The sequence below is a fragment of the Cuculus canorus genome, chromosome 5 (genome assembly GCF_017976375.1).
Source record: "Cuculus canorus isolate bCucCan1 chromosome 5, bCucCan1.pri, whole genome shotgun sequence".
In the NCBI taxonomy this organism is placed as follows: Eukaryota; Metazoa; Chordata; class Aves; order Cuculiformes; family Cuculidae; genus Cuculus; species Cuculus canorus.
In genome coordinates, this window is record NC_071405.1 from 5653486 (window position 1) to 5669336 (window position 15851).

The window sequence follows — 15851 nt, forward strand, 5'->3', positions numbered from 1 at the left end:
TTAAAGCAGTCGTTTTGTTAAACATTTGCAATTAATGCACAGTTGAAATGATCCAATTTTCCATTGTGTCTTAGCGTGCAAAGAGAAGGGTTGCTCAGGAAAGGGACAGAAGAGTTTAAGTGATGGGACTGGAAGATGTTCAGGTCTTCTGAGCGAAGCTCCTTAGGGCTGAAGGGAGAGGGGTTAAAAAAATAATCCCAGTTTTCTCTTGTGTTCTGGGATTTGGAGGTAGGAAGATGTTTAAATATTAGTTAAGATAGATTTATTGTTCTAAAGGTTAAGTAAGTGTCAGAGGGACTCAGTTAATAAATTACTCACTATGAGGTTCCCCAGTTTCCTTTTACTCCGGTTTTAAAGATGCCTTAACCCACTGTTATCCAGGGAAAACACATATTCTTAAAATCTAATTGGATGTCACCTCCGCTGCCTCTCCCACACTCACTACAAAAACAGGTAGGACAAGTAGTGTTGCTGGAAGTACAAGCATCAGGTTGAAGTCGCTACTGCACAAAGATGCAGGTGATGATGGAGCTCCCGACTCACTTTTTTGGAAAACCAAAAAATAGTGTTGTCCCAGCTCTATTTCCCTAAAAACATTGCGATCTTCCCACATCTTTCTTCAGAAAGATGATACAAATATACTTTAGCTTGGAAATAAAGTGCATCCTTGTAACTAAAGCATCCAGGTGGTGTAGAAAGCAGGGAATCTTACAAGGTTAACTTGCCTTGCTGAGCCTCGACTTCCCTTTGCTTCCTGGATATGTGTGTCCTGATGGCTCGGCTCAAATCTCGCTGGTTAGAAAACAGCACCCTCTAAGATTTTGTTAAGGGGACTTGAGGGTTGAGGATGATCCATGAGAACGATGTGTGTTGGTGACTCTTGCTCATGGTTTGTTGGTGGGCTTCCCTCCTTGGAGCAAGGTCTTCCCTCCTTGGAGCAACTCAGTACTCAGTTCTCAGAGATGCTTGACTACAGATGGAAGACTTTCTACAGTGCCTGGATCCGTGTCCCCTGCGAAGGCTGGGAACAGCTGCAAAGGCTGGGAACAGCTGCAAAGGCAGGCCAGGCCACATGTTTTCTCTCCTGGTGGAGTATTCTGACCTCCATGACACAGCTTCATCTGGAGCATTCTCCATCTATCCTCTTGGATAGCTTCAAGCTGCTTCTCCCAAGTGATAAGTGATAGGATGAGAGGAAATGGCCTCAAGTTGCACCAGGAGAAGTTCGGATTAGACATGAGGAAAAATGTCTTCACCGAAAGGGTTCTCAGGTCCTGGCAGAGACTGTCCAGGGAGGTGGTGAAGTCCCCATCCCTGGAGGGGTTTAAAAGACAGGCAGATAAGGTGCTCAGGGATCTGGTTTAGTACTGAACAGATACAGTTGGACTCAAAGGTCTTTTCCAACCAAGCGATTCTATGATTCTAAGTTTGCGTGGCATGAAGTGCACAGTCCAAATGAGAATAGAAATGAGAATAGAGCTCAGTCCCTGGATTTTAAGTGAAGGGCAATACTATTTAAGTTAAAGTTTGTGGAGAGTAAGTGAATCACCTTGAGGTGTATCAGGTTAGGTGCAGGAATGGAACCAGTTCTGGTGGAAGGAGGAGCAAAGGGTGAAAAACAGTGCTGCTGAGGAAGGAGTACCGAGAAAGCTGTGGGAAAAGCGAGCCAGAGGGGAGAGAAGGCAACAGGAGCACAGCCTGCCAAAAGCGGGCTCGATGAAGCCGGGCTAGTGAAGAGATGCTCACTCGGAGGTGATGTTCACTGCAGCAGAGACGGGAACACATGTCCTTCCTGCCAAGATGAGTGTCTGAACCAAAAGGCTCAGAAAGCATGCAATTACAGTCAGCCCACAGAAAAAAAGAAGGTTTCAGCAGGAAAGGTCAAGTGAGAGCCATGCTCCAGAATGCCCCGGACATCAGTAGCACTGGCAGGGAGATCAGATCAATCATCTGGAAGATTATAATAGAGCTTCTGTGAGTTCTCACAAGGATAGGAACAAAGTCCTAATTTCTGTAACCCCCCCGCTGAGAGCTTCAACTACTGAGCTCGCTGTTGGAAGGCAGGAAAACGTCTGTAAGCAAGCGTGGGCTAAATACTGCCCAGAGACAGACTGGGGCTGTGACTTCAGCGCAAACGGCATTCTTGGACTGGACACTGGAAGGACACGGATGTGTTAGAATGAGTTCAGAGGAGGCCACAAAGATGATCAGAGGGCTGGAGCACCTGCCGTATGAGGACAGGCTGAGAGAGTTGGGGTTGTTCAGCCTGGAGAAGAGAAAGCTCCAGGGAGACCTTAGAGCAGCTTCGAGTACAGGAAGGGTTTACAGGGAAGTTGGGGAGGGGCTCCTGATCAGGGAGTGCAGGGACAGGATGAGGGGAGTGGTTTTATGCTGAAAGAGGGGAGATTTAGATTTAGATGGAACTTAGGAAGAAATGTTTTCCTGTGAGGGTGGGGAGGCACTGGCTCAGGTTGCCCAGGGAAGTTGTGGCTGCCCCATCCCTGGAGGTGTTCAAGGCCAGGCTGGATGGAGCTTGGAGCAACCTGATCCAGTGGGAGGTGTCCCTGCCCATGGCAGGGGGGTGGAACTGCATGATCTTTAAGGTCCCTCCCAACCCAAACTAATTTACTGTTCTTCTATACTTTCAAATACCTAATTTTGAAAGCTGGAGTTTGAGCAATGGCTCTTTTCCCCACCATTTTCTCTTAGCTAGGTTAGGAAGTCAGCACACAGCATTTGAGAAATCTACTTCAAACTTCAGGAAATCCATTAACCCCAGCTCCAAAATTTCTTGAATGAGTCTGGCCCAAACTCTAAACCCTGAAAAAGCAATTGGAGCTTGTGACACCAAAACATGCATCGTGCTCGCACCTTGAGTTTCAAGAAGGCAGAATTAAAAGAACTCTATGAGTTAAACTTCCATTGAATACTAGAATTAATTATGTTTTACCTCAACTTCATGTTCCTTAGCGTTCTGGTGTTAGCTTCCTTCTGTAAACATCACAGGGAGCATTCGGTGTTCAAGCATTTGTAGTTCAGGACTGTAAAACGATGGTCAAGTCTGGATTTCTCACATACAGAAACAGAGGTAATTGAAAGATGCTAAATCACTCTCAGAAAAAACCAAACATCTCCTCTTACAATGCCGGAACAGACCCTGGCTGGTTGGAATTTTTCATTCCGAGACTGACCTCTCCTCTAACCAGAGGGAAAGCGAGAGCAGCGCCCATGGAGCTGGGCTCACTCCGTAAATATTTAAGGTAGAATACTTGACATTTCATCACTTTTTTATGTAACTCGAAGGGGAGCTTATCTAAATTTCAAAGTTGAAATCCATTTGGTGGCTATTTCTGTGTTCCACAGATCCTGCCTTTTCTAGGAATTAGGGACTCCTTTCCCCTCTCCTGCCAGAGCACATGTTGAGTTTGTGCTGCTGCTGCTGCTGCGGCTCAGGGACACTGGTTTGAGTCATGGCTGAGCGAAGAGGGTTTCCAGCCTCCTTGGAGATAGGAGATGGCTCTTGGCAGAGGGATCTAGGTAGATCCATGGAAAGAAGCGCCTCTGTGCCCCACAGTGGACATGGATCCCTGGGGACAGTGAGGGAGCAGAGGAGAGGAGCTGTGGGACTTCAATCCCGACACCTCCTCTCCCAAGTCCTGTCCACCGGCCACCCCACAGAGGGCCCTTCTCTCAGCAGGCAGTGAAGCAGGAGGTCACAGCCCACCACCTCCGAACCCCCTAGCCCTCCATTCCAGGCCTGAGCCGGAGCCCAGCGCGGTGGTGGAGAGTCTGGAGCTGAGAAGGAGCCACTGCCCTGACAGGGCCATGACCTGAAATGAGAGACTGAGGAGAGCAGAGAATAATCGACAGAGACGTGACAGAACGCCAGTGATCGGGGCCTTGACTATAAAAAGCAGTGAGAGCTCCATGGAGGAACTACTGGGATAGCACAAAGCCGTCACCCACAGTGGGACACAGCGTGAGCAGGAGGGATCATGGGTTTAGGGGTTTTCTGTCACAGGGTAATAGAACAGTTTGGGTTGGAAGGGACCTCAAAGCCCATCCAGTTCCACTTGTCCTGCCATGGGCAGGGACACCTCCCACTGGATCAGGGGCTCCAAGCCCCATCCAACCTGGCCTGGAACCCCTCCAGGGATGGGGCAGCCACCACTGCTCTGGGCAACCTGGGCCAGGGCCTCCCCACCCTCGCAGGAAAAAAATTCCTAATTATCTCATCCAAACCTCCTCTCTGTCATCTTTTTCTTTTTAAGTACCTTTAAACCTTCCTCATTCCTAAAGGAAGTAATTTTTAGGATATGCATGAGCGTCAAGTTTTAAGCTACACATACGCATAAACAAGTGGCTCGGTAAGAAGAAAAAAATCCCCCCTTATGCAATATAACAAAGTATTTCACACAAATTCCACATCTTAACCCTTCCTTACGCAACGGGCATAGCTGGCAGGATCACAGCAAACTGGGTCAGGCTGTACCCAGATGAGGGATTAGTTGAGGAGTCGTTTAGAAACAGCTGAAGACACTGACAGAGCTGGAATGGAAATGTTGTGGGGTTACGCTAAAGAGCAAAGAAAAGAGAGAGACAGTGCCAGTAACGCATACCTGGGTCCCTCACCAGTAAGGCCAGGAGGGAGAGTTAAGCAAACACTGATGAACAGCCTGCAGGTTTTCATGCTATAATGGAGTTCTCGTGCTGATTTGCTTTGCTGTAAACAATGAAACAGAGAGAGAAAGTCAGCATGGCAGCGCTTCCGTAAGAGCGTTGTGCTGGCAAATTAAACCCACATGTCATAAAGCAGACACTTTTAAACCTCTGAAAACTATTGGTATAGGATAAGCAACAGCATAACAGTATCAACTCAGGTAAAAAATAGCGAGTCCAGAGGAGGCCACGAAGATGATCCGAGGGCTGGAGCACCTCCTGTAGGAGCACAGCCTGAGAGAGTTGGGGTTGTTCACCCTGAAGAGAAGGCTGCGAGGAGACCTTAGAGCAGCTTCCAGTATGGAAATGAGCTCCAGGAAAGCTGGGGAGGGGCTCTTGATCAGGGAGTGCAGGGATAGGGCGAGGGGGAATGGTTTTAAGCTGAAAAAGGGGAGATTTGGATTTGTTCTCAGGAAGAAATTTTGTATGGTGGTGAGGCCCTGGCCCAGGTTGCCCAGAAAAGACGTGGCTGCCCCATCCCTGGAGGTGTTCAAGGCCAGGCTGGATAAGGCTTTGAACAGCCTGATCCAGTGGGAGGTGTCCCTGCGTATGGCAGGAGGGTTGGAACTGGATGGGCTTTAAGGTCCCTTCCAACCCCAACCATTCCATGACTCAATGAATCTATGAACCAGCAGGTAGGTGCAGGCCTGAAGCAGAACCCAGCAGCACAGACTCATTCTCCCAAACAGAAAGTAGCGTCTCTGAAAATGGGAAGAAGCAGGAATAGCAACATAGATGATGATTCAAAACAAAAGAGGAAACCAGGGAAGTCCTGTTCTTAGAAAGGGTGAGAAACAGTCTGCTTTCACAATCAGATTGCCTTATCTTTTTGGCTGTCACTAAACAACAACGCCGTATCTGTCGCTGGGCTGTGACTAATCACTAAATCCACCACACGGCTGCAGCACAACAAGAACACGTTCAGACCAATAACTCTGTAAAACGAATAACTGAATTGATATATTCCTCTGAAGCAATGGATGAGATTAAAAAAATGCTTGCGGAATTTGGGGAACTCGCAGATTTCCAAAGCAAATAAAAAAACCCTTAAGAAATATAATACCAGTGACTTAAAGTTAACTAATAAAGGTGAATAATCTTAAACTCTCCTATAAACCTCTTACAAAAATCATCCTGTTCGGTGGAAGATAATACAGTAGAATGACAGATTTTCTCAAAATTTGAGGGCGATAGCTTGATAAATGGTGTGAGATGATTAAAAAATGTCTTTTTCCTAAGCCCTGGAATTACACTGAGTCAGTCGCTGGCAATATCCCCATGGCTTCCACCGCTTTATTATGTTCCTTACATCTCCAGAGGTAGCCTTTATCCTGCATGTTGTAGCAAATAATGAAATCTCAAGCACAGAGAAGTAAAAATAACCGAGATTTTAATGTGCAGTATCCACAAACGCAAGGACACAGCGAAGCAAACCACTCAACACATTCATGTGATCACACTCACCTTTTGTTTCAGCTCGTAAATGTGTCTCCCAGCTCAGCCGTCAGATTTGTGTCAAGCACTCAAACCAAACGTGCTCTTTGCTTAAAAAGAGCACAACGGCATTTCCCAGACTCACTGCTGTGAAAGAATTCCAGAAAACGCTGCCCAGAAAGCCCATTTGGCTGCCTCAGCAATCCAAGAATATTTTTAACAGAGAAAAGAACAATAAGAATATTCACAGATTCATTGAATCATGGAATGGTTTGGGTTGGAAGGGACCTTAAAGATCATCCAGTTCCAACCCCTGCCATGGATAGGGACACCTCCCACGGGATCAGGTTGCTCCAAGCTCCATCCAGCCTGGCTGAACACCTCAAGGGATGGGGCAGTCACAGCTTCTCTGGGCAACCTGGGCCAGTGCCTCCCCACCCTCACAGGAAAACATTTCTTCCTAATGTGGGAAATTCCATCTGTCTGACAAACATATGTGGAGAGAAGCATCTCTCTCAGGAGTGGATGGTCTGACTGAGACAAGGGAGCTGACAATCCCAAGATTCAGGTGCTGTTTCTAGCTCCTCGTCAGAGCCATCCTGGGGAATTCTGGCTGCCCTTACTGTGTGCCTCCCTACACATCCAATATGTATCCATTTTCAACGTTTCTGCCTAGATTATTTTAGTATCGCACCTTTTAAAAATCAGATTCAAGTGGAACTCGTGCAAAATACCCCAAAAAGCAATGAAGCACTTTAATCACCTTCTTTCTCCTACTGCTGTCCTTCCAGTGAAACGAAATGCTCTCCCTGGGAAGCTCAGCCACATTGTGCCTCACAAAGATACACACTTGTGTTTGCCCTTGTTACGCTGTTCTTTCACTAATTACCACTGTAGAGCTGCGTCACCTCTGTTGAAATAAAAGCTGATTCTTATTGTTCTGCCGTCTTTGCTGCTCCTGCCTGGTCTGTTCGAACCGATTAAGCAAGAGAGGGTTTCTCAAACACAAGCAATCTGATTTAGGAGCCAGGAACAAGCAGAGGTTTAAGTGGGTGTTGCTAAAATTACACATAAGAGAGAAAATAAAACCTCATTAGTACATGTGTAGCTGGTACACTTTATGGAAAGTAAGTAAAACCTAAAACAAGTAGGAAAATCAACCTTTCCTTATCTTATGTCCTCACACACTGCTGGTTTGAGTGTTTTCCAATTGTCAACCACAGACTATTAATAATATGCAACCAGACAGTTCTTTGTACCAACAGCAGGAGGTGGGGGAGAGTCTGAATTCACTTACAGCCTTGTTTTTTTAACACTTCTAACAGTATGTGATCCCATAATCTTAATTTTTTACCTCCTACATACGCTGAAAGAACATGTATCCTTTTGAGGAAAACTGTAAACATCTAGAAAGCAAGAAAAGAGCGTCAAGACTGCTGACAGGGTGCTTTGTTTCTTTTTGCTCTTGCAAACGTGATACCTAATCTCCTATTAAAACAAAAAATTCATTTGTAGCGATGATAAGACTAACTGTAAAAGCTAGCTCTGAAAAAAGCCTTTACAACATTTTCATAGAATCACGGAATCATGTGGATGGAAAAGATAAACTTTGAGTCCTACCACACCTGTCCACCAGATCCCTGAGCATCTCACCTACCATCCCATCCAGGTACCACCTCCCTGGGCAGCCTCTGCCAGTGCCCAAGAACCCTTTTGGTGACGGTAATTTTCCTGATATCTAACCTGAATCTCCCCTGGTGCAACTCCAGGCCATTTCCTCTCATCCTATTGCCTGTCACTTGGGAGATGAGAACAACAACCACCTCACTACAACCTCTTTTTAGGGAGCTGTAGACAGTAACAAAGTTCCTCTTCAGACTCCTTTTCTCCAGGCTAAACAACTGCAGTTCTCATAGCCACTCTTCATAAGACTCGTGCTCCAGAACCTTCCCCACCTTTGTTGCTCTTCTCTGGACATGCTCCAGCCCCTCAATGTCCTTCTTATAGGGAGGGACCCAAAACTGAACACAGTATTCGAGGTGCAGCCGCACCAATGCCAAGTTCAGAAGCACAATCCCTTCCCTGCTCCTGCTGGCCACACGGTTTCTCATACAGGCCAGGATGCTGTTGGCCACCTGGGCCACTGCTGGCTCACAATCAGCCACCGTCAACCAACACCCCCAGGTCCTTCTCTGCCAGGCAACTTTCCAGCTACTCTTCTCCCAGTCTGTAGCACATCCACAAACTTAGGGCACACTCAATCCCCTCATCCAGGTCATTGATAAAGATGTTGAACAGAACTGAACCCAACACTGAGCCCTGGGGACACCACTTGCGACTGGCCACCAGCTGGAGTTAACTCCATTTACCACCACTCTTTGGGCCTGGCCATCCAACCAGTTTTTCACCCAGGAGACTGTGCGCCTGTCCAGCTTTCCAGCCACTATTCCCCAAGCCTGTAGCGCTGCACTTGGCCTTGTCGAACCTTGTACCTTGGTTTCAGCCCATCGCCCATCGATCCAGCCTGTCCAGATCGCCCCCAGAGCCTCCCTGCCCTCAAGATCAACACTTGGCCCAGCTTAGTGTCACCTGCGAGCTTCCTGAGGGTACACTCAATCCCTAATATATGGAGATTATTTTCTTATTTAGGTTAAGCCCAGACATTTACAAGAACAATCACTTAAATAAAAGTAGAATGTGAAGCCTATGTTTAAAACATGGCCTTTATTAATGCTCTCTAGTGAGCTCCATATTTATCTTACATTGAAATAGTTCTGCTTTGCTTAAGAAAAGACAGAAAAAGTGCATTTACAAGAGTACTTTTTCTTTAATTTTCTGCGAAAATGGAAGGAATTGGAATCACAAGTTGACAAATGTTGTAAAATGAAATTTCAAGAAACAGCTATTTTAGTAATGCTACGCCATCACTAGTGTTCCGTTCTGACCTTCTGCTGTGTGAACCAGAGTATTCTGATATACAGTCTAGAGCATCTATGTTATTATTACTCTACAGCATATTAAACACAGAAAAAGGGGTTAAGAACCCCTCTCAATGTACAAACATGAATAAAAAAATTGATAAAAAAATCACTTTTATACATAATGTATATGCAAACTGCTTTAAATACATGGGTTTGGAAGAGTTATTTACAAACTGTATCTGCCCGTGGGACAATCCACAGACAAAGCATACACAGTTGCTTTACTTTATCGTTGCATCTCAACTTTGGGAGATATAAATTCATTCGGCAGTACAGCAAACGTAAGAACTTGTGACAAAGTTATCTTAAGGGCAACCCAATAAATTTTGTTCCTCAAAATAAGGTTAAGTACTAGGACTGCCAAAGTTTCCAAATAAAGCCATAGTTAAAATCCAGCTGCCCGTTGGCAGATCCGCGGGGCGGAGGCCACGTTGACAGACCCGACACACGGGCACGGCTACTGGATGGAACCTCCGTAAGAGCCATCACTGGTGAGCAAGTTCTATCCAAAGAGTGAACTAACCTAGAATTTTTTTTTTTCCAATTTTATTAATATTTTAAAAAATACATAAAAATACAACATCCAATGTCTGAATAAATATATTTAACAAGTTGCAAGATACCTTATTTTACACAAAAAATTTCAGCTTTAGAAATCTTGTTAAATAAATTCACTGTTGTTATATATTTCATTTTTTCGTCTTTTCGTAACAAAATAAAAACTCTGAAATTACATAGAAAAAAGACAAAATATTTTTGTCAAGGGATAAGATAGTCCACTGAAAACCTATTCACAATTCCACTGTAAACATTAATAAACATTAAAATATTTGCATAACTGTGTGCTCAAAAATCCTATAAAAAGTGGAAGACTTATTACAACTGTAGTTTTCAGTCAACTACACTTCCTTTCACAATTTATTTTGTCCCATTTACACCTTTAAAACCGGGCACATCGCTGAACACATAACTTTGGCAGTTCTGTATCGCAAGTGCTTCCACAGAGAGGAACTACTCACCAAGCGCTAACGCGCGGCTCGGCGGAAGTGCAGCAGTTACTCGGTTCTCTTTGATAACGCTCTGGTGTCTGCTCGGTGCACTCGCTTTGCTAAGATCTCCCTAGAACACCTGAATGCTTCATTGGACATAACGTTTCAAATTTGATAAGTGCCCTTTCTCTGCGTTAAGAAAGAAAAAAAAAAACAAAACAGAAACAAACACAATGACGAGCATGTCACGTTGTGCCTACAAACCTTCAGTTACCAATGAGCTTAATTTCTCAGAACGGTAAATTAAACTGAAGAGGAGGGGAGGAGAGGAGACCAGGTACAGTCCAGCAGTGGAAGTGTGTACAGAAGAGACTTGGCGATGTCAAACCAGTTGAGTGCTTTCTGCGGTTGAATTTCAGGATTTATTGTCCATTGCAGCAAGTTGCTGGCAAGGCAGAGAAATGTGTATCACCTGCATTCTACAGCAAGCACGTTTTGTGGAGGAGAAGACGACGAAGGACTCATTCCAGTGTCTGACGAAGCAGATGACATGGATGCTCCTGTATGAGACACTGAATATACAGAACAACAGATCAGCATCAGCTTATCAAGCGATGTCAGAATGAAGGTGTCCTGGGTTATGAGGACCAAGTGCCAGCAGGACTGGGGAAGTGATTCTGCCCCTGTACTCAGCATTAGTGAGGTCACACCTCAAACCCCGGGTTTAATTTTGGGCCCCTCACTACAAGAAGGACAGAGGGGCTGGAGCGCATCCAGGGAAGGGAACGGAGCTAGGGAAGGGGCTGGAGAACAACGGTTATGAGAGGCAGCTGAGGGGCTTGGAGGTGTTTAGCCTGAAGAAAAGGAGGGGAAACCTTATTGCTGCCTACAACTGCCTGAAAGGAGGTTGTAGGAAGGTGAATGTCAGTCTCTTCTCCCAAGTAACAAGTGATAGGATGAGAGGAAATAGCCTCAAAAATTGCACCAGGAAAGGTTTAGAATAAATATCAAGAAAAAATGTCTTCACTGAAAGGATTCTCAGGCACTGGAATGGGCTGCCAAGGGCAGCGGTTGAGTCATTGTCACTGGAAGTATTTAGAAGACAAGTAGATGAGGTGCTAAGGGATACGTTTTAGTAGTGGACAGGTTTGTCTGGATTCAATGATCTTAAAGGCCTTTTTCAACCAAGCGATTCTAGGAGGTTATTTATTAAAGACCTCAAAGAAGCTAGGACAGGCTGACAGAATTGGGGTTGTTCAGCCTGGAGAAGAGAAGGCTGCAGAAGACCTTACACTATTTAAAGGGAACCTGTAGGAAACAGGGGAACAGACCGTTTAGCAAGGCCAGTTACGACAGGACAAGGAGTGGCAGTTCTAAACTAAGAGAGGGGAGATTTAGACTGATTTAGATTTAGAAGAAGTTTTTTTATGGTGACTGTGGCAAACCACTGGCACAGATAGTAGATGCCCCATGCCTGGAAACATTCAAGGTTAGGCTGGGTGGGGCTCCGAGCAACCTGATCAAGCTGAAGCTTAACCAATGGATGTGATCTATATGCACTTCTGTAAAGCCTTTGACACGGTCCCCCACAACATCCTTCTCTCTAAATTGGGGACCGTAGAGTGGATAAGAAACTGGTTGGATGGTCGTATTCAAAGAGTAGTGGTCAATGGCTCAAAGTCCAGATGGAGATCCGTGACGACTGGTATCCCTCAGGGGTCTGTACTGGGACCAGAGCTGTTTAATATCTTTATCAATGATATTGACAGCGAGATTGAGTGTACCCTCAGCGAGTTTGCAGATGACACCAAGCTGAGTGGTGTAGTTGCCACACCGGAAGGGCGGGATGTCATCCAGAGGGACCTGGACATGCTGGAGAAGTGGGGCTGTGGGAACCTCATGAGATTCAATGAGCCCAAGTGTAAGGTCCTGCATCTGGGCTGGGGCAATCCCCGTTTTCAGTATACATTGGGGGATGTTGTGATTGAGAGCAGCCCTGCAGAGAAGGACTTGGGGGTGCTGGTCAATGAGAAGCTCGACATGAGCCGACAATGTGCGCTTGCAGCCCAGAAAGCCAACCGTGTCCTGGGCTGCATCAAAATAAGTGTGGCCAGCAGGGAGAGGGAGGGGATTCTGCCCCTCTGTTCCTCTCCTGTGAGATCTCATCTGCAGTCCTGTGTCCATTTCTGGAATTCTTAACGTAAGAAGGATATGGAGCTGTTCAAACGGGTGCAGAGGAGGCTACAAAGATATCAGAGGGCTGAAGCACCTTCCCTGTGAGGGCAAGCTGAAAGAGTTTGGTTTGTTCAGCCTGGAGGAGAGAAGGCTCAGAGATTTTATAGTGACCTTCCAGTGCCTGAAGGGGGCCTACAGGAAAGCTGGGGAGGGGCTGTTCATAAAGGCTTGTGGAGATAGGACCAGGGGGACCAGCTACAAACTGGAGAGGGGCAGATTTAAACTAGACATTAGGAAGAATTTCTTCACCATGAGAGTGGTGAGACACTGGAACAGGTTGCCCAGGGAAGTTGTGGCTTCCCCATCCCTGGAGGTGTTCAAGGCCAGGTTGGATGGGGCCTTGGGCCCCCATCCCTGATTTAGTGGGATTTCCCTGCCTGTGGCAAGGGGGTTGGAACTGGACGATCTTTACGGTTCCTTCCAACCCAAACTATTCTATGATTATATGATTCTACGTCTCTGCTCCTGCAGAGGGGTTGGACTGGATGACCTGAAAAGGTCCCTTCCAACCCAAAGCAATTCTGCAATTCTACAAGAGGCACAGACACAGAAAACAGATACTGATTTTTTGTCAATTGCTTTCACTGCCACAGTCATGTTAACTGTATGCGTAACTTTGCCCTTTGTGCATCACAGACTGACTGAAAAGATAAATCAGATGGGTCATTAGACTGACTGAAAACTTAAGACTGAGCTTGCACTAGGGAGTTCAACACAGTTAAAAAATAGTGAATGTTTTGTTAAGAGTCAAATTCTGAAAAGCCAGAAATATCCTTTATAAATACATGTACATACGAACAAGATAGACAGATAACACTTCTCACCAAAAGCACCATCAATTAAACTCAAGTTGATTTATGAGTTATGTATTTTCAACAAAATTAACTTCTCATGGGAAGCATAAAGCAAAGCTGAACCTTACCTTCTCTGTCTTTCTTTTTTAACCTTTTTCTTCTCCTGTCTATGGTTGCTACTTCCGACTTCAAGGACATGTAGTATTTCCTTATTTCCTGTAGCTTTTCTTGTAAGAAGGAGATCCTCTCAGTGCTGCTCATATTGTCTAGTTCATCTTAAAAGCAAGAAGAAAAATAGCATCAAGGTGATTTTAAACAAATGAATGCAATTCTTCAAAGTAAACAAGATGCAGCATGAAAGATAACACACTTCCATAATGACACTACAAAAGGCCTAAACCTAATTTAGAATCCCAAAATCTGCACATTTTCCTTCCAGAACAAATTTTCTCACAAATTCCCTCTAATCAAGGCATTTAAAAGGATTCTTACTGAGCTGAAAACTCCATTTGTATACTCTAGGCGAAGCATTCTGGTGGTGGTGTTTCTCTCTGTGTTTGTCCTTCTCTCCATCTTTGATGTGAGGCGAAATCACTCTTGCAGGAGATCGAGAAAGCTTCTGTGGTTTGGATGTATTTATGTGTTTTACAGGAGTACATTTACTTGAACTGTCCAGGACCGGAAGATCTTCGCTGTCACTGCTTTGTCCTGCAGCAAGATAAAATGTATTTGGACTTCAAAAAAACCCACTTGACAGTTTAAAACTTGTAGTTACGGTCAGAAGAAATTATCAAGAAAAAACTGCTCCTTGCTCAGAAGATTCCAGAACAAAAACAAGGAAAACCTGTACCAGACTTAGCATGCACTGAACTCTCCAGTCTGCTGATCTTTAATACAGAAGTCAAGCGTCAACCAGGCCTTTAGTTAAAAAGTGAGTTAGGTTTTCCACAGTAGCAATAAAGAAGCTTATTTTAATAGGAATATTGGAGCTAATAAATTGCCTTATGTACCATATTTTGGAGTTCTAACATAAAGCAGACACTAGAATCCCTTTTCTAAAGGTTAAAACTGTATTAATATAGGTGATAGCACACGATTGTGTATATTTACCAAACTGCCTTACACACCTAAAGGAACAGTTCTGAAACACGACTAAAAGGATAACAACTTTAACATGTAAAAGAAATTTTTAAGCTAATGCATGCAAGTATTTTAGATTCCCACAATAATTTGGGTTTGAGAGGAGAGACAGAGAGGAGAGACAGAGAGGAGAGACAGAGAGGAGAGACAGAGAGGAGAGACAGAGAGGAGAGACAGAGAGGAGAGACAGAGAGGAGAGACAGAGAGGAGAGACAGAGAGGAGAGACAGAGAGGAGAGACAGAGAGGAGAGACAGAGAGGAGAGACAGAGAGGAGAGACAGAGAGGAGAGACAGAGAGGAGAGACAGAGAGGAGAGACAGAGAGGAGAGACAGAGAGGAGAGACAGAGAGGAGAGACAGAGAGGAGAGACAGAGAGGAGAGACAGAGAGGAGAGACAGAGAGGAGAGACAGAGAGGAGAGACAGAGAGGAGAGACAGAGAGGAGAGACAGAGAGGAGAGACAGAGAGGAGAGACAGAGAGGAGAGACAGAGAGGAGAGACAGAGAGGAGAGACAGAGAGGAGAGACAGAGAGGAGAGACAGAGAGGAGAGACAGAGAGGAGAGACAGAGAGGAGAGACAGAGAGGAGAGACAGAGAGGAGAGACAGAGAGGAGAGACAAGACAGAGAGGAGAGACAGAGAGGAGAGACAGAGAGGAGAGACAGAGAGGAGAGACAGAGAGGAGAGACAGAGAGGAGAGACAGAGAGGAGAGACAGAGAGGAGAGACAGAGAGGAGAGACAGAGAGGAGAGACAGAGAGGAGAGACAGAGAGGAGAGACAGAGAGGAGAGACAGAGAGGAGAGACAGAGAGGAGAGACAGAGAGGAGAGACAGAGAGGAGAGACAGAGAGGAGAGACAGAGAGGAGAGACAGAGAGGAGAGACAGAGAGGAGAGACAGAGAGGAGAGACAGAGAGGAGAGACAGAGAGGAGAGACAGAGAGGAGAGACAGAGAGGAGAGACAGAGAGGAGAGACAGAGAGGAGAGACAGAGAGGAGAGACAGAGAGGAGAGACAGAGAGGAGAGACAGAGAGGAGAGACAGAGAGGAGAGACAGAGAGAGGCCTCACGGAGACCTCACAGCAGCCTTCCAGTACTGAAAAGGGGTACAAGAAAGCTGGGAAGGGGCTCTCCATCACGCAGTGCAGGGACAGGATGAGGGGGAATGGTTTTAAGTGGAAAGATAAGAGATTTAGATTAGAAATTAAGAAGAAATTCTTCACAATAAGGGCAGTGAGGCACTGGCAGAGGCTGCCCAAGGAAGTCGTGGCTGCCCCATCCCTGGACGTGTTCAAGGCCAGGACAGGGCTTGGAGCGACCTGGTCCAGTGGGAGGTGTCCCTGTCCATGGCAGAGGGCTGGAACTGGATAATCTTTAAGGTACCTTCCAACCCAAACCATTCTATGATTCTATGAATAATTATACGGTTTTACACAGGCAGGTTAAACGTGTCTGAATATTCTATGTGACATATTGAATTTTTTAGTTTTATACTTAGAAATTATAACACTGTTGCCACAGGGCCTAAATGTATTGACTCATTCGATACAAAAAATGAGCTAC

General features: G+C 45.5%; 1 protein-coding gene across 5 annotated transcripts in view; it reads right to left on the minus strand.

Annotated features, from left to right (window-relative positions):
* Positions 1 to 8846: 8846 nt before the first annotated feature.
* ARID4A (AT-rich interaction domain 4A) overlaps positions 8847 to 15851 on the minus strand; it is a 56508-nt gene continuing 49503 nt past the window's right edge. For all 5 annotated transcript variants that reach the window (XM_054067799.1, XM_054067797.1, XM_054067798.1 and 2 more), the window contains 3 exons: positions 13645 to 13860; positions 13281 to 13427; positions 8847 to 10695 (listed from right to left, as the gene is read on the minus strand). In XM_054067799.1, the coding sequence (XP_053923774.1) occupies positions 10592 to 10695; positions 13281 to 13427; positions 13645 to 13860 (467 nt within the window). In that variant the 3' untranslated portion in view covers positions 8847 to 10591. The remainder of the gene's footprint in view (positions 10696 to 13280; positions 13428 to 13644; positions 13861 to 15851) is intronic.